This window comes from Aptenodytes patagonicus, chromosome 1, assembly GCF_965638725.1.
Source record: "Aptenodytes patagonicus chromosome 1, bAptPat1.pri.cur, whole genome shotgun sequence".
NCBI lineage: Eukaryota > Metazoa > Chordata > Aves > Sphenisciformes > Spheniscidae > Aptenodytes > Aptenodytes patagonicus.
Window position 1 is genome coordinate 25271412 of NC_134949.1, and position 27393 is coordinate 25298804.

The 27393-nt window shown below is 40.2% G+C and overlaps 1 protein-coding gene across 12 annotated transcripts in view; it reads left to right on the forward strand.

Moving 5' to 3' along the window:
* Positions 1–27393, forward strand: part of CADPS2 (calcium dependent secretion activator 2) — a 340428-nt gene that overhangs the window by 169054 nt on the left and 143981 nt on the right. For all 12 annotated transcript variants that reach the window (XM_076329917.1, XM_076329928.1, XM_076329958.1 and 9 more), the window contains 2 exons: positions 8718–8829; positions 19489–19628. In XM_076329917.1, the coding sequence (XP_076186032.1) occupies positions 8718–8829; positions 19489–19628 (252 nt within the window). The remainder of the gene's footprint in view (positions 1–8717; positions 8830–19488; positions 19629–27393) is intronic.

Here is a 27393-nt window from a genome sequence, read left to right on the forward strand (position 1 = left end):
AATACATAGTGCTAAAATAAAATCTCTAGATGTTTGCTTAGCGTAATAAATGTTATAACATTCACTCCCATGTAAACCTGGAGATTTACTATCTCATAAAGAAAAGCTTTGACTAACAGAGACCGTGATTAGAGTGGAAAACCTGCGAGAGAAATTTGGTGCCATTTCCAGTATACCAAATGTGTTCCAAAATGAAGTAGAAAAATAAATTTGCCTAGAGTGGGTTCTGTGACACAGTGGTAAATCTTTACCTGAAATAAACATCCACCTCCTTGCTGGTAGTGGGTACTTTTGCAGTGAAGGGAAAGCAACTGTGGTAAAGGACTTTGCCAATAATTATGGTATCAGCCCATGTTCCTCTAACAGAAATGTAAAAATGGTGAACAGACTGGGGCTTATGGTTGAAGATGATCAAACATCAAATCATTGCATTTTCTATAGTAAAGAGAATGAGTAGGTGAAAGCAGAAAAATTATGCATACAAAGAAAAATGATGTGGCAAAATGAGAGCCTAAAGAGGCAGGATTTTTTTTCTTTTGTTTTTTTTAGGCTTAAATTTGGTGGGTTTAGAGGTCTCAAGTATGCTACACGGGCTGCAGCTGACAGTGCAGTGAGAGACACTGCAGCATTTAGCACTGAAATTATTGTTACTTTTAACTACTTTTCTAGCAAGATTTTAAAAAAAAAAACAGACAAGAATGGGAATTTTTTAACTCAATATGAATAGTGCATGACAAAACACTTGTTTTGACAAAAATTTTGCACTTCCCATCTAGACACATTCAGCACCAAAATTGTTCACATTACAAAAATCATTGGACAGATACTCTAAATCAGCGGCTCCTCCAAACCTGTGGAAGTGGCTGATTTGCTGTTTCCATTGCTTACATACATTTGGTAGTTAAAACATGTGCTATTACAAATACAAAGCATTACATTTTTCTATTATGTTAAGAATTATTAAAGATACACTTTTTGTAAATAGCAATTTCAGAAATGAGGTGAATTAATTTGCCTGTTCTTCTTTCTCACTCTTCCTTCCACAGTTCAGTATCTCCATAGCAGAGCAAGCTTGAAAGAAATGATCTGCAACATACTTTGACTCAAATGAGATCAAAATGGCAATACGATTTCCTTTTGTTTTCACAGAAAACCAAGTTACAACCTACAGGTTCACCTGCTCCCCTGTATGAAAAGTATAAGTCAGCTGTACAATTTATTTTCTTGCAGAAAATATTTCACTGTTGTTGCTGTTGAAAGTTAAAATATAAAGAGAAGTAACTTTTCTTTATTCAGTGCTCAAATTCTGGAGGACACATTGTTAGTTCTTATTTAAAAACAGTCAAAAAGTTGTTCAATTAAACAACTAAAAAGTTATTCTGTCTTAGGAATAATATGAACAATCCTTTGTATGATGGTTAACTTTTTTTAATCTGTGGATCAGAAAGATATTTCTGAGAAGTACTATATTTTCTCCAGGAAAACATCAAGGTGCAACCCCAACCTTAAAAGAAAAATACAAATTAGTCTGGCCTATACCTAGCAGCTTAGCTTTTAAATTTAAAGGAAATGTTCCACTACAGCTACTCCAATGAGATAAAGCAGGAGTGAGAACAGGAAATATTAGTGTTTCAGTACGTATTAATAAATGCATTTGACACAAGACAAATGTGTTTTGGAAGAAAACTGTGAAATTTTTGAGAAACCAAGTGGATATAATTATATTAGCACATAAAATCTATAAATTGAAATAAGAAATTACAGTAATGGTGATCAAGATTTGCATCATGATAATTACTGTTTGGGTATTTATGCCATGAATTATTAGGTAACTTCCTAACCTATTTTTCACCATTAAACTTAACAGCTCCTTGAACAGACATATAATTATAGAATAAATAGCCAAAACCATGGAGAAAGTTGACAGAATTTTACAGTGGAAAAAACAAAGGATTCATTAAATTCATATTTATTGGCTAGGAAGGCTATATTTAGGATCTTGGCATTATATGTAGGATTGATGCAATTTGCTTGCATGGTTCTTAGTCACAGATGATGATGGGACAGTAGCTACTCCAAAGTTATTGTTTGCAATTACGTTATAGGTAATTTTAAGATGATCTGTACACTGAAAATCTGATATCTCTCTTTATCCTCTCAGATATAGAAGCTGAAAGTGTGATATCCATTTCAATGGAATTTGGTTAAAATGAAGTATTATTCATAAACAGGAAGAATAAACAAATCATTAATTTGTGGAATGGAGTATGACCAGGTGTCATAAAAGAAATAGAAAAGTTGTAAGCTATCAGATCTTGAGCACCAATATAATTTGATTTCAGAACAGTAAAGTGTATTTCAAAATAGGCTAGCTTATGTACACCGGCATGCTTTACTCAGTCTATCCTTTGGTTTGGATCTCCCTTAATAAATGTTGAGTGCCCGGTATCTTGTTATATTCATGGGACAATCTTTACAGCTCAGAATTTTATTTTTAACAAGACAAAAGTTTATTAGTTGGTGCTGACAGTGCAAAATACAGACAGTAAGCCATTCTTATTACTACACTTCATTTTATACTGACAAAACAGAAGAACGCAAATTGCAGATTGTTATTAGCAGCAATGTTCATATGGGTTAGCCTACAGCTGGGAGTTCAATATTATACATTTTGGTTATGCTGTAATTTCTGATTTCCGCTTCAGTTAATGCCTGATGCATGAATAGCATGCATAATAACATAATAATGTGCTTTTAAATGTACAGCATATAGATAAACTCAATTTGTGTCTGGATTATTTGGTCTCTCATACCCACGTTCATTCTTGGAAGAAGCAAACTAAAATGAACATGATACCACTTCTGTTTTGGCTGCCTTCTCCCAACTTCTGATTTCAGATGGTAGGAGCAAGGATACCTCTGCAACAACACAAAGCTCCAAAGAAACAGGGCTTGTGTTCTAGTAATCCACAAGGAATAACAAGGAAGATGAGCTATGAGCCTTGTGTAGTTTGCTGTGATATTGGCAGCTGGGAGGAATATCAGATGCCCGCAAGTAAGCGTAATGCTAAAGAATACAATCGTGGATTTGCCTTTTCTAACAGAACATGATTCCTCATGTGCTCTTCCATGAGGAATGATGTTAAAGTCTAGGCAGTAAAATCTGTGACTGCTCTGTATCTGTATCTGCTCTACCATTCATTGCTCATGAATTGGTGGGGCTCATTGAGAGGGCTTTAAACTAGGTTCGAAGGGGGAAGGGGATAAAACCAGGCTCACTAGAGATGAGCCTAGGGGTGGCATGCCGATGCCGGGGGCGAAATCGATAGCCCAGCTCAAGTGCATCTACACCAATGCACGCAGCATGGGCGGCAAGCAGGAGGAGCTGGAAGCCATTGTGCAGCAGGATAGATATGACTTAGTTGCCATCACAGAAACATGGTGGGGTGACTCTCACAATTAGAGTGCTGCAATGGATGGCTATAGACTCTTCAGAAGGGACAGGCGAGGAAGGAGAGGCGGTGGGGTGGCCCTGTATGTTAGGGAGTGTTTCGATTGTCTAGAGCTCAACGATTGTGATGATGGTACGGTTGAGTGTTTATGGGTAAGGATGAGGGGGAAGGCCAACGAGGCAGATATCCTGCTGGGAGTCTGTTATAGACCACCCAACCAGGATGAAGGGGCGGATGAAGCGTTCTACGAGCGGCTGGCAGAAGTCTCTCAATCGCTAGCCCTTGTTCTCGTGGGGGACTTCAACTTCCTGGACGTCTGCTGGAAATACAACACGGCAGAGAGGAAGCAGTCTAGGAGGTTCCTGGAGTGTGTGGAAGACAACTTCCTGACACAGCTGGTAAGTGAGCCTACCAGGGGAGGTGCCTCGCTCGACCTGCTGTTTACTAACAGAGAAGGACTGGTGGGAGATGTGGTGGCTGGAGGCCGTCTTGGGCTTAGCGACCATGAAATGATAGAATTCTCGATTCTTGGTGAAGTAAGGAGGGGGGCCAGCAAAACCGCAACCATGGACTTCTGGAGGGCGGACTTTGGCCTGTTCAGGATGCTGGTTGAGAGAGTCCCTTGGGAGACAGTCCTGAAGGGCAAAGGGGTCCAGGAAGGCTGGAGGTTCTTCAAGAAAGAAGTCTTAAAGGCGCAGGAGCAGGCTGTCCCTGTACACCGTAAGAAGAACGGGCGGGGAAGATGGATGGCCTGGCTGAACGGGGAGCTCTTGCTGGGACTCAGGAAAAAAAGGAGAGTTTACCACTTGTGGAAGAAGGGGCAGGCGACTCAAGAAGAGTACAGGGATCTCGTTAGATTGTGCAGAGAAGAAATGAGAAAGGCAAAAGCCCAGCTAGAACGCAATCTGGCCGCTGTCGTTAGAGACAACAAAAAAAGCTTTTACAAATATATTAATGACAAGAAGAGAGCCAAGGAGAATCTCCATCCTTTATTGGATGCAGGGGGGGGAACATTGTCACCGAGGATGAGGAAAAGGCTGAGGTAGTCAATGCCTTCTTTGCCTCAGTCTTTAACAGGCAGACCAGTTATCCTCAGGGTATTCATCCCCCTGAGCTGGAAGACAGGGACGGCGAGCAGGATGAACCCCCCGTAATCCAAGAGGAAGCAGTCAACGACCTGCTATGCCACCTGGACGCTCACAAGTCTATAGGGCCGGATGGGATCCACCCGAGAGTGCTGAGGGAGCTGGCGGAGGAGCTCACCAAGCCAGTCTCCATCATTTATCAGCAGTCCTGGTTAACGGGGGAGGTCCCGGACGACTGGAGGCTTGCCAATGTGACGCCCATCTACAAGAAGGGCTGGAAGGAGAATCCGGGGAACTACAGGCCTGTCAGCCTGACCTCGGTGCCAGGGAAGATTCTGGAGCGGTTCATCTTGAGGGCGCTCACAAGGCATGAGCGGGACAACCAGGGCATCAGGCCCAGCCAGCACGGGTTCATGAGAGGCAGGTCCTGCTTGACCAACCTGATCTCCTTCTATGACCAGGTGACCCGCCTAGTGGATGAGGGAAAGGCTGTGGATGTGGTCTACCTGGACTTCAGTAAGGCCTTTGACACTGTCTCCCACAGCATTCTCCTCGAGAAGCTGGCGGCTCACGGCTTAGACAGGTGTACTCTGCGCTGGGTCAAAAACTGGCTGGACAGCTGGGCCCAGAGAGTTGTGGTGAATGGAGTTCAGTCCAGTTGGTGGCCGGTCACGAGCGGTGTTCCCCAGGGCTCAGTTTTGGGGCCGGTCTTGTTCAGTATCTTTATCAATGATCTGGATGAGGGGATGGAGTGCACCCTCAGTAAGTTTGCAGACGACACCAAGTTGGGCGGGAGTGTTGATCTGCTCGAGGGTAGGAAGGCTCTGCAGAGGGACCTGGACAGGCTGGATCGATGGGCCGAGGCCAACTGTATGAGAATTCAACAAGGCCAAGTGCCGGGTCCTGCACTTCGGCCACAACAACCCCATGCAGTGCTACAGGCTTGGGGAAGAGTGGCTGGAAAGCTGCCTGTCGGAAAAGGACCTGGGGGTGCTGGTTGACAGCCGGCTGAACATGAGCCGGCAGTGTGCCCAGGCGGCCAAGAAGGCCAATGGCATCCTGGCCTGTATCAGAAATAGTGTGGCCAGCAGGAGTAGGGGAGTGATCATGCCCCTGTACTCGGCACTGGTGAGGCCGCACCTCGAATACTGTGTTCAGTTTTGGGCCCCTCACTACAAGAAGGACGTTGAGGTGCTGGAGCATGTCCAGAGAAGGGCAACGAGGCTGGTGAGGGGTCTGGAGAACAAGTGTTATGAGGAGCGGCTGAGGGAACTGGGGTTGTTTAGCCTGGAGAAAAGGAGGCTGAGGGGAGACCTCATCGCTCTCTACAACTACCTGACAGGAGGTTGTAGCGAGGTGGGTGTTGGTCTCTTTTCCCAAGTAGCAAGTGATAGGACGAGAGGAAATGGCCTCAAGTTGTGCCAGGGGAGGTTTAGATTGGACATGAGGAAAAATGTCTTTACTGAAAGAGTGGTGAAACATTGGAACAGGCTGCCCAGGGAAGTGGTTGAGTCCCCATCCCTGGAGGTATTTAAAAGACGTGTAGATGTGGCGCTTAGGGACATGGTTTAGTGGGCATGGTGGTGTTGGGTTGATGGTTGGACTTGATGATCTTAGAGGTCTTTTCCAACCTTAATGATTCTATGATTCTACCAGATAATTCACTTCCAAAGACATGGTCTTAAGAGGCAATGAGAGTTAGCTAAGTCCTGATCAGCAAGGAGCATGAAGATCAATGCATGGAATGTTTCCACCATGAACATTAAGCTTTAGGAATAGATTCAGACCATTGCTTTTCAGCCCAGGATTTTCACTTACTGCTGCAGATGGAAAAAGGGGTGGGAGAAAGATGTCAGTCAAGGACAGTGATCAGGTCTGATGTTAAAGATGATTTCCAGTACTACATTAGTGTCAACAACAGGTGGATGACCCAGCATTAGTCCCATCCACATCAGTCAGTCATTGTGCATCTAAATCAGAGAAGCAGCAAATTCTGCCAGGCTCCCTGGGCAAGGCTCACGTGTGCCCCATCCCTCCCTGCTGTGACCTGCAGAAATGGAGCCTGGGTATGTGTCTCCAGAGGAAGCTGTACCATTTTCTAGGGAGGTCCTGGAGCCAGATGCTGTGGTGCCCAGACCCCAGCACATGTCGTAGCACATACCTGCTGCTCAGCTTGCAGAAGCTGAGCTGCTGCCAGTGATGTTCTCTTCGTTGAACAGGCTGGGTCTCTTCTCTTTCCTTTAGTCAGCGTGACTTCTTCAGATTTATTTTCTTTTGTCAGTGAATTAATGCTGGCACTAAATCTTTGTAGAGAGGCTTTTGTTTTGTTTTCTTATTTTAATAGAAGTTTCTCTTGGTTATTTGGGTGGTCCTATCCATTGCGATATGTACAGTTGAATGCTTCTGGAAGCTCAGGGGCAAATTATCCTGGTGCCCAAGAGAGAGAAAGTGCAACTAACAAAGTGCTTAGATTGTGTTTGCGATTGCAAGGCAGCATTCTTCCTGAATAGTGGGATCTGGGGGGGAGACTGAAGATACAACTATCTCATCTTTTATGAAGATGCTTTCACCTTGGAAATCTCATTTCTGTATTGTGACAAAACCTACCCTTGGGACCGCCACTGGGAAGAGCAGCAGTGCTAGGCATTGTCTTGTCCTGCAACTGCAGCATCTATCATCAGATCACAAAACAGGTTTTCTCCTTCTCAGGAAGGTAATTTCTTGTCAGAGTCCCTGTTTCAATTACTGCTTTAGCTGAGGCTAAAGCTACGTCCACCACAGACAGAGAGCGAAAGCATCTATCTAATACAGACATAGCAAAGAAGACAGAATGTAACGTAAGATTTGGTTAATTTTCAGTGAACGTCACTTTCATAGTCTGGCATGTGATCAGCCACCTATAGGACTGGTTTATACAGAATCACCACTTTCTTAAAACTTTTTGGTTTTGGATGCATATTACTTTCTAGACTTTGTCTTGAAGTCTGTAACTCACGTTAGTTGAAGGATTTTCTTTTCTCTGTTAGATCCCTTTGCTGGAGGATTACTACTGTATGTTCATTTTCCAACAGTGGAGAGTCCATGTAAATTATTCTTGAATGTAAAAACAAAATACTGCTTTTTGTAAACGAGGCCCTCTAAGATTTTAGCTTGTGTAATACATCCTTTTATAGAGCATACTCTTAAGGTTACCTATTTTCTTTATTTCTTTAGTTTCTGCTAATCATAATACCTCAAGTAGTGGAAAAAATTAAGAGAAACTGGAGGTGCACCTACTTTTTGCATTTTGTTTGTGCCTGTAGCATAATCAGAATTAGTATCATCAATGCAATGAGTACCATGCAATTGTTTAGGAAAATGGAATACCTTGTCGGAGGAAGTTGCAATCTAATTCATGTAACTTTCCTTTTTTTGTACCGCTGGCACACAGAGGGAGGGAAAGGGCTGACAAACCAAGTGTCTTAACTGAGATAAGAGATTAACAACTAGAAGTTTGTCTACCTAATTTAGCTTCTCTAAAAGCATGAAGCCTGTGGCAGTAATTATCTTGCAGAGCTATAGTCAGTCTGATAAATAACAATTTTTTCCAGTTGTTGTGTTTGTGTTTACATTTTTCCTATAGGCATTTACATTTTTCCTGAGTTGTAACCTCTCATAAAACAAGGTTTTCTCTGGTAAAGTCTCTTATTTTCTGCATAGTTTGGTCACCTCAAGTTAAACATATAAATATTTTTTTTAGAATTGAGATATGATTCTTTATTGAATGAATTTGACTTGTATTCACAAGATAGTGAACATAATATATTTAATAGAAAAAAGTTCTCTCTTTGTTTTTCTTTTTTTGCTTTCTTGCTTGGTTCTGTTTTTCCCTGTGAGGATATAATTTCAGTTCTTTGGGTTTTGCCATTAACAAATTTATGATTGATTTTTTATGACAAAAGTCATACAGAAAAACCCTGATTTGTCTTATCACAGAGAAAAGCCAATTTACCCATATAGATATTTCATCTTGGATGCTGAAAAAAGTACCTCCCCTTTCTCTCCCACCCTCTCCCCCCAAAAGTTTGGAAATTAAGTTCTAGGGGTGCATTAATAAATATTCTGTACAAAAGATTACAGTCCTATCACTCTCAGGCCTGTCCTCTGCCCCAGTTAAATTCTGTTCTTTTATTTGTTGCAGATGGGGAACTCAAGGGGATTTCACCACTACTCACCCTCGGCCTGTTGTCAAAGTAAAACTCTTTACAGAAAGCACCGGGGTGCTGGCACTTGAAGATAAAGAACTGGGAAGAGTGAGTATTATGTGTAGAAACAAGAAATATGTGAGAAATGATGTGTAGAAATGCGAGTATTGATAAAACATGCCATAAAACGGTATAAGGTATTCAGTACAGCACCTGCTCTGCTGCAGCTGTACCAGACAGTGCTTATTCTTTTAAGGGTGACTTTTCCCAGTGTTCAAAATGTGATATGTTGACTTGGATTACCTTTCAGAAACTTGCATCAGGGATCCATGATGGTTCTCTTTGTCTTGTTTAAAACTTTTTTTAATTCCTAGGTGACCTACCAATGCTTGTAGCTATTCAAATGAGGAGTGAAGAGGAGAGAGAGAAGACTTGGCATGTAATAAAAACAGCAAACGATTGGGGAAAGGGAAGGAAGGACTTAAGTGGTGGAAGGATGGCAGGGAAAGGACTGATGGAGATAATATGTCAGACTAAAATAAGAGTGCTCACTCTTGTACTGTATAAGCTTCCCTTCCCTTTTCATGTTTTCCCTATCTTGACAGGATCATTTATCCTTCTTAGGCCAAAATCAGGGGCTAGAGAGTGCAATGTATCATAGAAAGAGGAGGGTAGTGTGAACGAGGCAGAGAGGGTCTGCAAGTCTTGTGCCCCGATCTCCTGTTGAAATTCTCCCCTCTGATATGTAACGCATGGAGGATAGCTCATGTTTTAGCGCTCAGTTCTGCATTCAGAGTCATGGCTGTTTCTCATTCAAGTGAGGACAGCTTGTTGGAAGATCCCTGCTCTTCCCCACTTTGTGTCCTCCAAGTGCAGGCAGCTACACAAAGACAGATTCTCCCACACACTGGGTCACTTGTTAAGGTCAGGACTGTATCCCCAGTATTACTTTATACCCCAGTATACTTCTTGCATCCTCTCATGTCCTTCTAGGAGGCCTCCAGGGTCACTTGGTCAAGGATGGCTGAGGTGAAGGTGGGATCTGCGTGGGGAAGATTTCCAGTAGGGGTAACACGCTGGCAGGAGCCAGGCAGGCGTCGTGGCAGATACAGAGGAGCACAGGGGTGCAGCTGAGCGACCGGAGTCAGCAATATCTGGATTCAAAACAACAAAAAGAGACACTGAAAGGGTGGACTTACAGGAACTGCATAGTGCTATTAAACACAGAGAAGTTTCTTCTCTGTCCCTGCTTGCTCAGTCCTTTCAAAGAAGCAAAAGGAAAGTCAATGCAAAGGTGCAGGGCAGTGGAGAAGGGACTACATAGCCTTTGTGAACAGTAGCCAGCATAGTCATTGCCAAGGAGTCACAGAAGAAAAGAAACATTAACAGAATAAAGGGGCTAAGAATTACAAATGTTAACAGGATCCTCTTGCTCTGCAACCTTAAGTAGCCAAAGTTCAGGTATAAGTTTGGTCTGCTTTCTTACGCTGCAGCTTGTCCGTGTTTCTAGGACAGGAGGTTAAAAAGATTTTAAATTATTTTAACGAACGGAAACATTTCAAATGTAAAATATTGAATATAGCTTTTGCCTTAACTGTATCCTGTGGCCCCAGATGGTTTGTTTTGTGGTTTTTTTCCCTGCCTCCTCTCCCTTCCCACTCCTGGCTGCCTTCTGACACATCTGTATTTGTCAGCTGGCCAAACCAGTTTAAAGAAGGTAATAACTTTCCTTTCTTGTTTGGGAGTGGTGAGGGGAAAGAGAGAAAACAAAAATAGGTAGTTGAGAGGGGCTAGGGCTGAGCTCACTGCCCTGTTGTTGGATGGAGTCTGACCCAGCTTTCCCAGACACAAAGGAAGATATATAAAAGGTGAGGGAGGAAAGAGCAATCTTCTGTTTCTGTTGCTGATTCTTCCTCTCCTGTTGTTCTTCAGCAGAGAGTCTGCATGCTCTTATCAGATGCTCTGAGGTTTGGCAGTTTGTACCAGAATTAGGCTATTGAAATCATCGCTTTTTGCTGGGTTTTTCCCCCTTGTCACAAAGGACAAAGGCCATCACCTTTTTTCCCCTTGTGTTAAAGCATGTGCTGAGATTGGGCGTAGCAAACAGAAGTACCTGAGAGATGCTTGGATACTGGTTTTACGTTTTATAATCCATTCCTGATTTACCAAAAATGTCCAGCCCCCATCCTTGCCCAAAAAATACCTTCTGTAAAAGATAAGTCAGTAAAAGATAAACCTCCCACAATGACCTTATGTACAGCGCATGGTCCTTAGCAGTGGAAAAGAACATGAAAAAGGGCATGCTGGCTGCGCATCAGCCTGTTGGGGCGTCTGGTCTGTCCTGCACCTCCCAGGTCTGGCAATACCCGGGGTTGCTGACAGACACCTTCCCGCTGGTGGTGGTAGACACTCAACTCAGGAGAAAGGGGAATCTGCCAGCTAACCTCTCTGGTTTAACCAGGGTGTTTGAGAGTGGTGGTTGCTAGCTTCAGGGGAGATTGGGAGAATATTTGACAGGATTTTTACAAAATAATTTTAAGGTACTGTGTACACTCATGGTATATGTTTTAGCTTTCAAAGGCTTCTTTTGTTGTCGATGTCTTCATTTTCAGGTTTGAGAGATTTAAATTCAGGTAGCCTTTGAAAGGTACAGGATCCCACTAGATAAGTTTAATCCTAATAAAGTTTGGCAACTTTATGCCTGGTAAGTACGCTGCAGTGATTTGCAGGAGCGCAGCTGATTCAGCTAGGTTTGTTAAGCTCTGAAAAGGCCTGAAGATATTTCTGCTGGTATTTTTTCTGTACTTAAAAATTCAACTCAAACCTGCCCCTTCTGAGGTAGGCTTGCTGTGGACATTAATTCTCATCTGTCAAGTACTTTCTTCAAAGCATGTGCCTTGACCTGATACCACTTTTCTACATTATTGAAGTTTGCATTTCCCATACCCTGCGGTTATTGTGAAGGTTTTGTCCTGTTTAATCTATAATTAGAAATAGAAGGTGGCATCAAGCCACATGATTTGAATTTTGAACTTCCATCACATACCAAAGGGTTTCATCTGCCACCAAGGGATCGGCTTTTTATGAAAACAGATCTAAGGTGTGAAATGTGGAGCCAGCAAAGGTTTCCCCAGAGCTGCAGTGGAGAAGGCGTTTCCATTGACCCCATCAGTGCACGGCAGTCTCTCATGCTTATGAACTTAAGATGTAGGCCCTGATCTCAGTATGATGGCACTACAGCTCCTCGGTTTCAGGAGGAGACACTGCTGATTTCCAGAAGTAACTAGCTCAGGGCGGAGCAGAAGGGATGCAGGCTGGTGCTTTCAGTAGAGAGGGCAGACCATACTTACAGCTTTACATACTCCCGGTTGGGAAGCAGAGGCTGGGGCCTGCTCAGCCTCTGCTGCAGAAGTCACCAGCTGAGCACCAAGCAATGTAAGGGTTGTTGTCTGTACTTGACTTCTCCCTTCAAGGCATTTAAGATGTGCTTAACTGACAGGAAGTAGTACTTACTAGGTCACTCATGTGACATTGCTCTCTTCCTCTAAAAAAAACAAAATAAATCTAGTTGTGAATGCCGAGAGAAGATTTTGCTTGCTGGGGGATATTCTTTTGGCTCCCTGCTGACCGCTTTAAGTGTTTTCAAACAAAAAACCAAATCTTTACCTTTATTCTCTGTTCTACACAAACTGGAGGATAGTTGGTCAAACTCAGTTTTCCACTGAAAGAAAAAATGGGGACATGTGCTGCACAGGAGGGGAGAGGATGTTATTTGGATTTGGGTTCTGCAGAACGTGAGCTTCTGGAGTCGCGGTCTGTGTCTGTGGTTGTGCGGACCTCCGCATACAGTGAACCACTGAATTTAACTTCTAGAAAGTGAGGCAGGCTGCATCTTTGAAGCTAAGTTTCTTCTAATGAGGAACTGTTAAGACCTTACTTTATTCAAATATCTTTGAAATGTGTGGCACAGTTTTAATGTGACTGACACTGATCTGGTCGCTTCAATAATTTTTGTATGTGCATACAGAAGGCAGAATTGATGTTTGCATTTGTACGTGCAACAGCTGACGAAACGTGAAGAAGCCTTCAGAGTTTGGAGTAAATACTTCTGAAAAATCAGCCTGGTGGTTTCTGAAACTCAGGGATCTGACACCACTTTTCCTTGTTCAGTACTTTGTGTATGAAGATGTTCAAACCTAGTAATTCAAAGTGACAGCCATTGTGCTTGCTTAGCACACATGTGAATACAATGTGAGAACAGCAGGTGGTGTTTGCTGATACTTTTTGAATATAAGAATATTTCAGCTTTGTCCCTCTGACTATTCAATTAAAAGGGAACTATTGTCTCACAACCTGCTTGTCACAGTCAGCTGCAGCCAGCAATAATTAGCTGTGCGGTTATGTTTTTTTTCATTGCTGCTGTTACTCTGGGTTTGATTTAAGGACATTATAAAATAGCTCTACTGGCTAGGTACCCATACTTACATGATTGCCTAGTTTCTGAATGCCGACTGCACCGGGCATGCTGGTTATCTTCTGTGCTGCGTTTGAAGGGCTGCTGAGCAGAGACGATTTCATACTGTGAATATGTTAATTTAAAGCCTGCCATCCTGGGGAATGTGTTTCTCAATTTTCATTTTGAAATGACTGAGGTTTTGCAGGTCTGAGTTTTTCTGTCTTTTTTTTAAGTTTGGAAAATGATAAGAGATTGCTTCCACTCCCCCTTTTTCTCTTGCTTCCTGAACAGTCTGCCTGTCAGCACCCTGCTATGTCTGGCTGAGTGTTATTGTTTCCATGCTAACAGGGGTTTTCTCAGTAGCTTCTCTGAGAATGCCTCTCATCAGAAATTCTTGAGATATTTTTCATTCAGGCATGCTATCTCTTAGATTTGGGGGACAGGCTGTTTGGGAGGGACTTAAAGACAATTTTTATCAATTGCTAAGGTCTATTAAGGTAAGTGTTCAGCTGGCAGCATCAGCAGAGGTCCATTGATTGCATAAATTGCAAAATCTTCCCTCTTCTTCGTCAACAACAGTATTTTAGATAGCTCTTTCACCGTGCGCCTGTTCAGTTTTTCTGTTTGATTTTTGTTTCTTTTTAACCACCTGTTAGCCAAAGCCTTGTCTCCGTGTTTCAGCTGTAATACAATCATAGCTGAAAAGCGAGAGATCGCTCAATAGGTGAGATAATGGAGCTTGTGTAAAATACTCATAAGCTCCCTTGGTGATCAAGCTTTTATTAACCCTGTCTTTAGGGGTTCCCTAGGTGAGAACTTCTCTAAGGGAGTTACTTTCAAGAGAGCCATCTCCTTTTCCCACTTCTACCTCCAACCTTGTCCCTTCCCTTGAGCTTCTTTTGCTTCATCCTCCTGGCAGCGCGTCATGACTTAACGCTCAGAGGACGCGAGCGCGGTGCTGTGCTTGGCAGGCTGCTGCTGGGGTGTTCGAGGGAACTTCACTTCTTGTCACGCTGACAGCAGCTTCTGGCTTTCTGACATTAACCTGTCTTTGGGCAAGGGGCTGACATAACTCAGAACAGCTCCAAACTTTCAAGTTAGGGGAGAAGGTGACTTGAAAGGAGTCAGTAGACATTTCTATCAAAAACAGGTAAGTGTCCCCTAAGTAAGGCTGGGGCCAGAGTTACACAAACAACATAACATCAAAGGGTCACTACACTGTTACTAGTCATCTATTTCCTATCCCAAACCAGCTTCAATAATTTTTGGTCTATAATGCTATTTTCAAATCAGTAAAACAGAGTGTATTTAACTAGGAAATTTTCCTATGATCTTTGCTCAGACAATGACCAGCAGCATAAATTTGCATGTGCCAAATAGTAATGGGTGCTTATTTCATAACAAAATCTGCCTGTCCTCTCTGCTTGCACTGGCATCTTTTCAAATCACCATATTTTAAAACATGAAAGAAAAAGCCTTCCATAGAATGAATTAGTCCTGTTGCGTGATGAAAGCTTCAACAAATGCAGTTGAGGGAGCGTATGATCTTATGTGTCGGGCACTTGCTGTTTTTCATAGTTTTAAATAGTCACAAATTGAGTTAGAAGCATCTCTGGTAGAGCACGGGAGTTAGAGAACTTGGTTTCTCCAGTTCGTTGTGGGGTTTCTTGCATGACCACCAGTGTATTGTTTATTCTGAACAGAACTTGCAATGCTGCTTATGATTAAGGCCATGTGATGTAAGATTCAGTTCTCAATTGCTTGTAACTTAGCCAAACCTTAAGTGTTGAGGCTAACATTTTTCATCCTAGGTATGGAACAAGATAAAAAGAAAATGTGGGTTTGGTCAGTGGCAAAAAGCAATCATTTGTAGCACCATTTGTGCTCTGGAAGAGTACATCAGGCATGGGAACTTCTTTTGTCTCATAAAATCTTCTGGCTTTCCTGTTGGGGACCATGCAGTTTGAAGAAAGGACAGGAAGCTGTGTGCCAGAAGCAGCAGCGGCTCCCTGGGATGGCAGGGAGCAGGGCAGGATGGGGGACACCAGGGCAGCCCCAGGCATTGGGCACCTCCCTGGGGATGGGGGTAGGTTGAGGGTTTGGTCTGCTTTTTGAAGATGGCCCAGGCTGTGTTATGAAGAAGAGAAGTTGATGGGCTGCATCTTTATTTTCTTTAAGGTTGTGTGGTGTGAGCTGTACTGAAGGCAAGATAAGGGTTTTCTGTAATAGCATGTTAAGTGTCATCTGCCTCCCAGCCAGGGCATTAAGGAGCAGCTGCAGATCTTCTTCACTTTCACCTTTTTTACTTGTGACAGTGAGCCAAAACTCGGCATAGTCTGCTCAGAATTACCATGACTACCAAGGTCTGGTGCCCAAGGTCCGAGATCTCAAAATTTGTCTTAGACCACCCCAACTTGTAAAAGCTATCTCATTTCAAATACTTGGGTCACAAGAGTGGGTAACTCCAGCGGTTGGGTTCAACTCTTGAATATCATGGTTTTGGGTGGAAGTAGGGGATGGGGAGGGGGAGCAGCTGGGACGCGAGGACACGAGTTGGCTGAAACTGAACTCAGCCACAAGTGTGGGATGGGGAAAAAAGTAGAGATTATCTTGACTCTTGATTTTTCTCAAGTGTGCTTACGGCTTGCCAGTGTGCTTGCCTCTTAGCTTCGTTGGTCCCTTTTGAAGGCTGCATTTTCTTTTGACAACAGGACAACTGTGGCCAGGGATAGTTAGCTTGAGAGCTTTATCTGAACATGGGAATACTGACAGGAGGTATTCCTATTTCTGAACAGCGCTTTTGACTCTGAACCTTCTGCTTGGTTATCTGCTCTGAGAAAGCAAGATTGTCCCAAGTTTGGTTTGTTCAAGCTTTCGGAGTATTTTGGACAACTCAACTTTTCTTTCATACCTTTAAAAGAAGATACGATCAATGTGCCAAAGATAGAGGAGAGTTAATAGTTGCTTGGCTGGATTGACTGACTGGGTCAGGTGTACTTCAAATAACTTCTTCTATTGTGATCCAGCTGGGGACCTAAATACACAACTGAATCACAATAAATGATGGTTAGTTAAGTCATTGAATGATATTAGCTTCATATCTTTCAACCTGTCATATTTTAATCCCAGGAGAGAAACGTTTTCAGTCATTCATAATTAAGAAACAGTGTTTTGAGAACATCACCTTGCACAAATCCATAAATGTGTTGCTCTGTAATATTTAAGATTTCTGTGTTTATTTTACATCCAAATGAGGAGAGACATAAAGTGAACTTGCCACTTTTTCAGTTACGGTGTGGTCTGAGGAAATGTAATACTAATATAATCGGACCATATACATGGTTGAGTATTTTTAATGATCATGAGATGATTGAATTTACTGAATTATCTCAGCCCACACTGTTCTGATACTACTGATTTGCCTTACATCAGCTGAAGCAATACAATGCACAGCGGCTATGTTTGGTGTGTAGCATTCTGGTCATTAATAGTTCATTATACTTTTTACTGCAGATTACCTGTTAGTTCACTTATTGCAAATGCAGTCCTAGACTAATAACTCTGTGTTCTCTGTGCTGCTGCTGAATAATTTCCTATGGTGGTATTCACAGGTATAAGAACAATAAAATAAGGTAAATTAAAACAAAATAAAATTTAATTCAGAAATGTATGATGTAGGAGGAATTTTATGAAACTTTTAGAAGTTTTAGGCACAGTGAAAGAGTATCCTGTAGGTGAGTTTTATATCCCCCTGAGAAGACATATGAGTTGATACCATTTTATTTTTTTAAAGTAGATTATAGAACAAGAACTAGAAGATTGAAATCCCTTAAGCAGTGCTGAAAGGAAATCTGAGACAGAACAGCCTAGAAAGTTTCTCCATGGACAATGGCAATAACATTGCATGGCAGTGTGCCACAGTGGAGAGAATGCTTGTAATACAAATTTCAGCAACTTTTTACTTTTCCTATCAAGGAACATTTGCCCAGTGTTTTGGTTTCAGTGATTTCATGGGAGCTTACAGTTTGTGCCACCTGATGATATGGTACACAATGGTTAGCATTGCCCTTAAGGGCAATATTAGTATGAAGGTTATTGTGAAGATAATTAATGCCGGTCAAATGCTTCATGTGCATGTGTGTATGTGTGCTTGTGTGTAATGATAAAAAGTTTGATGACAAAGTTCTTTTAGCTTTCATTGTTTAAAGCTGGAAGGCATGACAAAATGTAATACAAACACAACACAGTGCATACTTAAATATTCTGCCAGATACTTATTCATTGTGAGAGGTTTGAAAACGAAGCTTCAAAATACTTCTTTAAAAATTCAGAAAAGGAATTGTCAGTACTGAACTTATGAATTAATAATACACTTGTCTGCTTATATTTTCATCAGCATTCTAAAAACTCAAGAAGTTGACAGGAGAAAGATGTCGCTTGAGATGCATGAGCTGTAATAAGCTGTTACAGGACAAGAGGAACTGCAGCCTTTAGAAAAGAAAAAATTCGTATCACCTACAGTCCTATGTGAATTGCCAAGTGATTAAATGCAAGAAATTAATAATAATTCTGTTTATTTAATCTTGCATTTAAAAAGATGAACAAACTAAAAATAATTTTCTGTTTGATGCTTCAGAATTCAAAGGTTGCCATACTCATAATGGTTTTAATTTTTTTTTTTAAGGGATGGCTTTTACTCAAAATTAAAATCAGCTTGTTTCTTGGGAAAGAAGGAATAAGCTCTGTTATAAATAGTGTTTGCTATGCATTTGCAAAAAGGAAAAAAAAAGTTGCCTCCTGATTTATTGAAACCAGAATACACTTTTTCTTTTCCTATCTCTTTAAAAGGTACTGAACGTACTCAATAGTTCTGACAGGTTGTTTCTCCCACTGGTGTTATAAAGGTTGCACACTTGATTAGGGGTGATGCATCATATTTCTCTGCTTCGCTAGAGTTCCTGATATTAACGGCACGCAGGAATGTGTTTCTGTAAAATACTGAGATGAGAAGCTGAAGGCCTTCAGCTTACGTCATCTTTCAGATGATTAGATCTGAATGACACTATTGTAATATTTTTGGCTTAATAATATGTTAGCTTTATGCTTGCTTGGATTCTTACTCAAATCCTTGATTTAACTTTCCTAATAACACAGAAGAGAATATATTGTGTTTTATATATGTGACACAAGGCACAAGGACTACGTATAAGAAATTAACTTGATGGTTAATGTTAAAACTAATTTTAGTTTTCAAGAAATAAAAGATGTAAAGAAAGCTGCTTTTTAGAGTGTTGTTGCTTTTGAAATAGTGCTTCGTGATAATAGTAATTCAGAACCCACTGAATGTTATGAAAGTCTCCCAAATAGCATGTTTAGAAGATTTTAGAGTCTAAATTGATTCAGAAGTAGTGTTTATAATAAAAATGAAAGGAAATTATGTTTCAGCAGCTAAACGTGTGACTGTGGGAAGGATTTCGTGAAGTAGTAATATTTAATTGTACTGACTATAAACGGATAAACTTTCTGGATGGTAGATAAATAAATATTTACTAGCTTGTGACTAATATTAATCTAAAATGAATGGTTAGCTAGTAAAACTATCAAGAAATTTATATAAATGTTTTAAAAATCAAATATTTAAAATTCAATGTTGGTTTTTTTATATGTCTACCACTGTAGATTAAACAAAAAGTTTGTATCATATCATATGTGAACTGGACATGGTATCTTACATTTATTATACTCCATTTGCAGCAAAGATGTTTTGGAATTAATATCCAATTTCTGTGATTTTTACTATAATTGGCTTTTATTAATGCTAATGATCAAAAAATGGGGTTGGTAAGAAAGAGCATGTTTTGGTTTTCTTCACTCAAGCAATGTCACTGCTGGAGGGGCGATCTGTTGCATAATGCTACAGCAAATTGTTTCAGTAGGATGTTTCCAGCAGAGCACTGGGTAATGTAAAAGTTTAGGTTCTTGTTTAATTGTACATGACCATTTTCAAGTGTCAACTGTTCCTTTTTGTTTAAAACTTAATTCAGAATGAACTAACAGAGGAGGAAATCTTATTAACTCATAATATGAAAATTCCCATTTGTAAGAAAATGAAAGAGTTCATTTTGGAAATTCATCTATTACAATAAGATTGAGTCAACTGGTTTATTGGATTTATGAAACCTTTTTTTAGTCTTCTTTCAGATTGGAGGAGATGCAACAAGAATCTTCACTGCTTAGAAGTTTCCATTAAAGACTAGCAGATTTTTTTTTTTTTAATCAACTTGTTGAAGTTTTTATTTTATGACTTGCAGGTAGTGTTGTATCCAACATCCAATAGCCCAAAGTCACCTGATCTCCATAAAATGATAGTCCCCAAAAACAGCCAGGACAGTGACTTGAAAATCAAACTGGCGGTGAGAATGGATAAACCACCTCACATGAAGCACTGTGGGTAAGTGTCCATTTTCTGGCTGTCTGTATTTACTATTTTGCCTCATTGTGCCTGTATTTAAGCATATGTAGCTAAAAACATAAAGTTTGTAAAACAGTATAAATGTGTACAACAGTTCCTATAGTATGGCATTGTGTTATATCCTCATTTTATACATAAAGTTTGGAATAGTCAGGAATAACATTCATTTCAGATGTTCAGTGATGTGTAAAGACAGATGATGAGCTAACTCTGAAATGCAGAACTAAGAGTGTGGTGTCATTTAGAAACTGCTTTTGAATGTTACAATTTCTAGCACTTTGGAAAAAAAAGTTGATACTTAGGAGAAACATATTTTTCCATTAAAATAGGATTAATTATATACCTGAATGTGATGGTACTTGCAACATAGCCTCCCCTTTTCTTTCTCTGTCCACTGTATGGTATTTCTCTTGAAAGGAATTCATATAGAATACCAGTTTAAGGATGTTTTTTCTGTCTAACACTGAAACTATATGGAATAGATTATTCATAAAGACAGCTCCCCTAGCCAACTGCCACCGCTATTCCTCATCCCAGCTGCAAAACCAGATAGTGTTGCCGACAGCAAGCAAGGCTGTATCTGTTGTTGTAAAGCAATTACCAGGGCTGTTTTCCATCCTTTTAATTTCTTCTGAATTAAGTAGAAGTACATTTCAAAAAAAGAGAACTATTCAACATGTTAATGTAGAATTAATGTAGTGGCCATACTATTTAGATTTCTTTTTAATCTCCTCGTGTTAATATTCTGCTCGTTGTATACAGACAGCAATTGCCACAATTTCCTATATTCAGTACTTTTTTAAAAAAAAAAAAACTTTTTTAAGTTTTTGCAAAGCTGTAATTGGTTGGGCTGAAATTTCCCAGGTATCAACCTCAGCCCTCATTTTGGTTTTGGGAAACTTAGACACAAATGATCAGGACTGTGACAATTAGACTTGCTGGCTGGAGACCTGTGGCTGGTGACCAGGAGCTGGGAGGAAAGAGAGGGAAACCAGTCATCGAGCCAGCAGGGGAACTGGAGCTACTGTGCTTGGAGACTGGGACTGAGATGAAGAGACTTAGAAGTAGGGCTACAAATACATGACTAAGGGAAATGGGATAATGTGGCAGGAGAGAGCAGGAAGACTGGGCTGACACGAGTAAGTTGGAGTGTAGAGGACCTAGGAAGGAGAGAAAAGTGCTTGTCTGTACTGAAGCATGATGCTTTCCTGTCAGTCCCCACCTCACACCTCATTCATTTGCACTGAGCAAACACCTCTGAAATGGTTTGGTAATTGTGGCACATCCTTGTCTAGGTTCAGTCCACTAGCATGGTTTCAGTCTCCTTCTGCTGGAAGGTATTCAGCCAGTTGAAGTAGTGAATATTGCAGGGTTGGCACAGTGCTGCCTGCGTTCTTCAATGGTTTGTCAAAAGGCAGCCATGGGGACGGGACGACTTGAACATCAGTAATGACTAATACATAACAGATGCATCTAACTTGCATGTGACCTGGTTCGGTTGCATACTCCACACTACAGCTACATCAGGGATGTTGTACTCCCATGCACCTATCCCAACAGATGACTGGGAGAAGTCCCCATTTTTGATCCGGTCACTGATAATGTCGGGGTTGTGCTGTCTGCAACCCCAAGTAGGGTATAACATGCAACTTATTTTGACCTGGGTCCAGAAACAAGGACAAGGCTTCAATGCTTCCTCCCATCGTGCTCCTGGGTTTTCCCAGAGGCTTTCTTGGCTGGGAGCTGTTCTTCTGGGGTCTTCAGGAGGGTCTTCCTAACCCCCCAAGTTTGCTTTTCCATAGTGGTTTATGTCACTAGTCATCTTGTCTGAGCATTAAATGGTTGCCCAATCAAATATTACTTTCAATAATTTAATCCAATCATTATCCCTTTCATCTGCTGCTGCTGGTTACTTCCTCACGTTGATTTTGAATCCTAATCTCCTGGCACAGTTGTTTACTTCTTCATTTTACTTCAGGGTTACTGCTGTCACTATTCTCCAGGCAAATATTGTTGTTCTTCCCACCAAAAATGCTCAAGGTCAGTCATCGTTTCCCTTTCTTTATAGCCATTAGCTATAATGATTATTACCTACACATTTGTCTAGAAAAGTTAGAGCACCAAGGGAGGGCTGTATGGACTCCTCCACCATAAATATATGTGAAATGAAATAAAATGAAATGAAATAATAAAATTCCTCCAATAACAGTTGAAAAGGTTGATGAAATACTGTATGGTGGCACTGGAGTTACAGTGAGAGGAAGGAAGAGGGTGTTTGGAGGAAAAAAAACGCCTGCTAGAAGAATTATTAATGTGTACAGTCAGGAACCATTAATGTTATGAAAAGCCATCATCCAGACACTCTCTGCAGCCTTCTCTTGACTTCCTGGGTGAATATAAGTATTAAGTGGTCATTTGCTATTTTTTCAAGAGAGATTCCCTCCTGCTTCAACACACAGATTAAAGCTATTCTGGTTCTGAACTGATACTGTGTTATCAGAGAAATCCTCATTTGTGAAGAGGCTGGAAACGTGGTGGACGATGGACAGTATTACAGGAAGGCAAAGGAATATTTTGCGGTTAAGGTAGTTGAGGGATGCCTGGAAGAACTGGCTTTTATCCCCGTTTGTGCTACACAGAAAGACCTGCCTGTAAGAGACTGAAACGTTTCTACCTATAGTAACTGGTGGTATGTTATTTGTTTCCTGTGCCCAGTTTGATGAACTGGAATCTGATTTCATAGAGGTGCCCAACACTCACAGCTACTAACTGAAATCAGTGGGAACTGGGCTGTAAATATACATTGTGCTGTTAGAGTCCGAATATCCTAAAAATTAGATCTTCATCTTAATATCTGAAGCTAAAGTTTTTAGTACTTCAGTTTTCCCGTTATGAAGTGAGAATAATACCACCTCCCAGTGTTGTAGACATTTGAAGGTAAATCTTGGGAAGCAACTGGTAGAAAAGGTTCCTGCACACCTCACGAGCTGGGGGAAGTGGGGCACGGTCACTTCTCTAACACATGGCCAAAGGCTTATACTCTGCCAGGCAGTGTTATTGCGGTGCCAGGCTCTGCAGCTCCCTGGTGAACCTGCACGAGGTAGAAAAGCAAATAACTCGATTCTCTCTGTAAAGCAGTGTTTGCGTAACATGCAATGAAACAGGCCATAGGAGAAGATAAAGTGTTGAAGAGCTGGAAGGCAGCTGCTGCTAACCTGAATAGTGAAAACGGCTGGGAGGTTTTTGTTTATTTTATTTTATTTTATTTTATTTTATTTTATTTTATTTTATTTTTAGTATGTGGTCAGAAATTTACAGTGTCTTAGAGTACACAAAAGGGGGGGAAATAAAAGGATGAAAGAATGTGATCGTCCTTGCTGCTGGAATTTCGTCATGTCAGCAAGGTGAATTTCACAACCTTAATAACAGACTTCTAATGTAGTTAGTGTGATTATCCCAGTTAAGTTATATTTCTTCAGTTTATTTTTCAGAAACATCTCATGGTTTATCTTTGCCCAATCTTTGAACTAGACAACTTACATTTTCTGTGGCGGTCTGAGTTAACAAGCTAACATACAAGATTCATATTTGTCTCATAGGAGAAAAAGGCAATCTGTTGGCATTAAATAATGCCTTTCAGCTGAGAATCTCAAAATTTATTCAAAGTTTAATTACAATTTTACCCCACAGCCAATTGCAGAAAGAGGCGTTTTATTAGATTAACGCTCTATCATGATTAAAAATAATAATAATGGTAATAAGAGACTGTTTTTTCAGATATGGGAGCTATGCTCAAATATTTCAGTTTCTGCAGGGTCAGCAAAACCCACAGGCCCAAGCTAATTGTGGGTTTATAGTTTTACTCCTTCAGAAAAGTTTCTTCTGTTTAAGACTGACTTTACTTATTGACACAGGGGTTATGCTGAAAGACTTCAAAACCTGTCTCGCATTTATGCTTCAAGAATATTCAGTTTTACAAATTATACTGTCTTGTACTTAAACTGAATTTTTAATTCACAAATAGTATTCCGGACTGCAGCACCTTCAGATCATGTTCCCTCTTTGGGTTTCCACATTCATAACAAATAATTATATTTCAAATAAAATTATAAACTTGGGATTTTTTTCATTATAAATTGTAACCTTTCTAAGAGCAAGAAATAAAAATCCTTATGACTCATCACTACTATGAATCTCAATTGCAGTTCATTTGTACCTCTGCGAAAAAAGGTAGCTTTGCTAACCACGCTACTTTTACACTAGTGTTTATGTTGTCATCTTCATACAGCTAATCTAGTGTTACTCCACTAATGTGATTTTTAAAAAAAACACTTGATCAAGGAAACACTCCGTGATTTTTCTATGCATTCTGTTATATGCTTAAAAAATAAGGAATACTCATATACATCTTACAGTAAACATAATCCTATTATTTATTTTAGCTAATTTTTTTTATTCTTGCATGAAAGTCTCTCAAAGTATGAAACAACCCAAAGGATATGTAACCATCCTTTTCCATTTAAACTCTGTCAATAGATTACAAGGGCAAACATGCACAGCTAGAAACTGAGTAATGACAAGGTAAATGTCACTCATTAATGGGGATTTGTAGAACAGTTCCAATTATTAGCAATTCATGATACTTCAGATTCCTTTCTCATAATTTGTAATATGTTTGTCATCTTCTCATAGAATGTGGTAACCTTTTCCTTGTCTAAAATGCAGAGCACATACCAGATATTTTTTTAATCTTCTTTATTAAGGTAGTAAAGCCAACATCCATACAAAAGGAGGGTTTTTAACGTTTCTATTAACTTATTCTGTTGCAATCTTGAATCTAAAACAAATCATCAGAGGAAATAAGCAAAATTTGACCTAAAAACTTCCTATATAAAATGCTAAAAGCCCATTTATTTCTGTCGAGTTAGAATAGCAGCGTTAGGGAGCTACTGTTTGCTTCAGGAAGGCTCGTTTGGCTTTCCTTAACTCATAATTAAATTAGGGTTGAAAACCCAAGCAGGACGGGTTAATCCACTCAAGATATGTGGGTTACCTTTTCTAATGAGCCGGATTTTTCAATGTGCCTTTGCACATCCGCGTGCATTTAAGGCATGCATTATTTCTAAAAGTAGATTTTGTGTCAGTTAAGTTGTCTGTTAGCATAGCCTAGTGGTTACTAAAGGGAATTATTCTATCTAGAATAGATATCTAGACATTTCTAGAATCTAGAAATAAAAAAGGAATACTGAGATTTTTTCACATAGCTTGCTTTAAAAGGATCAGTAATGCTTAATGGTCATACTGAAAAAAAGGAAAATAAATAATAACGTAAAATGAAATTCTTACAAATTGAACAGCCTGAACAGGACAATATTACAAAGTAGTAGTATTTGAGTTTGACTTCCAAAGTAAAACATTTCAGCATAGCTCTTTTCCAGAACTTTCTCCAGGACTTGAAAGGCAAAATTCATTCTTATAAGTTCTGTTCTGCTTTCTGCTATGACATGTTGCATATAGAAATGTTATACCTTTAATTTGTTAAACATTTGTGTTTGGAATATACATTCCACAAGCACTTGAGTATGTACATGCCCAGATTTTCTCCCTGTCTCTCATCTGTAAAGCAATTATTTTGGTGACTTTTTCGAACTTGTACTCTCTGAAATTGTAAGGAATCTGTGTGAAATAATTTTTCTCTCACAACTTCTTTTTTATTATTATTTTATGGGTGTATTTTCAGAATATAAAGATCACCATGAATTTGCTAACCTTTTAAATTTTTTTCTCTTGTGCACTTGGAATTGACTGAAATGTTCTTAGGAGAGCATTTATAAACAATAAATATAGCTACTGGTTCCTGTATGTGACTGAAGTATCACATTTCTCCTCCTGCTGCTGTAGTTTTAGAGCTAAAGGAAATCTGTGAGGTGAATGCCCTGGTTAGCAGTCTTCCAAGATGCAAAATTAGAGGATAAGTAATTTTCCCCTCTCATTTTTATGACACTTGTCACCCATTGATAAAAGAGTTCATTGGAGAGGAAGGCAAGTATAATTATCTCTGTTTTACAGATGAGTGAAATGAAGCAGAGGAATGAACGCAGATCACCCAAGGTCACAGGCAATTCCATGACCGAGCTGAGGATAGCACTGGGGTCTGCTGGCTTCTCAGTGGGTAGGGCTGTAGTGTGTGACTGTCACCTGGATGAACCGTTGTCATAGCTACTAGTGAGCTCGTAAGTCAGCTAAGAAGAGCCATGGGGACACTGAAGTTAGCCAGAACAATGGTGGTGCAAGCTCTTACATGCTGCTTGTCCATGGTCACCTAGCAAAGAAGGGCAGGAGGAGAAACAGAATTAGCTTTATAACTTCAAGATGTGTAATCTGAAGGCTAATCTGAAGATGAGATCTGCTCCCAGTATCATTATTTCAGAGTAATGTGCAAGGTGACCACATTGAAATGACGCTGTTTCAATTCTGGGTTACTTTTACACATAAAGTAATGTGTCAGGAATAGAGTCACACTTCTCTTAGCAAGGGCTGCATGCTCCCTGTCACAGATAGACCTTTGTTTTGCATATAATGAATTTGAAACTGTTTTCAGACCTTCCTCTGAGCCGAAACACATAGATATGTCAGAATAATTCTAAATCCTTTTTTTTACCAACAATAAAAAGATGAGATAGAAACAAAATTTTGGCTAAGCTAAGGTGTCGAGTTTAGTTTCTCTTAGAATGAGTAGGTATACAGTCACTTCAAAGTGAAGAAAAGTGTTAGAAACCTGTATGTATCCAACATCTTAGAAAATCCTTACTAATACTTGTTACGATATGGTAATATGTAGCATAGACTTCTTCAATTAGTATTATTTTCCATGAGATAAAAACAATAACTTTCTACATTACTTTCCAACAGTTACAGAAAATAGTTTTCTCATTAGTGAAGACAGTGACATTTTTCTCTTATGAAAGGGAAAGGGGGCTATCTGAGAGATTCCTGTTGCTCTTTCTCATTTCTTATCAACAGAACGTAATTGCCTGAACCAAATGTTAAGTAAAGTAGATACGTATCTAACTAGAGCATTTCTTCATCTACATACGTAAACTCTTCTGTATCTCTTTATAACATTTGATTTGTCTTTCCAAGTTTGTGCGCAGCACATCTAGTTGTAACATAAAGTCAGTATGTTAGCACCATCTAGCTTTCTGTTTGTTGCTACTGCACTTTTTCTTCCAGCTTAAAAAAGGGTAGCAGAGCACTGACTTCAGCTGCTGCTTCAAAGAGCAAGGTTCTTGCTGTCCTTTGGTAGAGGGCTTATTTTTTGGTTTGTGAACATCAAGACTGGGAAGCATAAGGAAAGTCAGATGGAAGAAACCATTGAGTTTGTTTGAATTTTGCAAACTTTACATAAGATCAGATAGTTTGGAATCCTTTTCTGATCATTTAGTCATATGGCCTCACTATAGCAGCCCCAAAATTTAGGTATTTAGGCTACGTCAGAGTTCTCTGAGTTTTCTCAAAGCCCCGAGGTAGGGAGGAATACCTTGACAGGTTGGTTTATCAATGCTAACACATTGGCTATGGAGAAAAAAAAAAGAAAGGTACAACGGAGTTGGTAAGGTAAACTTTTCTCTCTATATACTGCATTCAGAAGAAGTATAGATTATCTACTAAATTAAAATAAATGCCTAATCACCAAACAACAAAGCTTTAGAAAGATGAATTACCAGAGCGAGAGGTGGGCTTC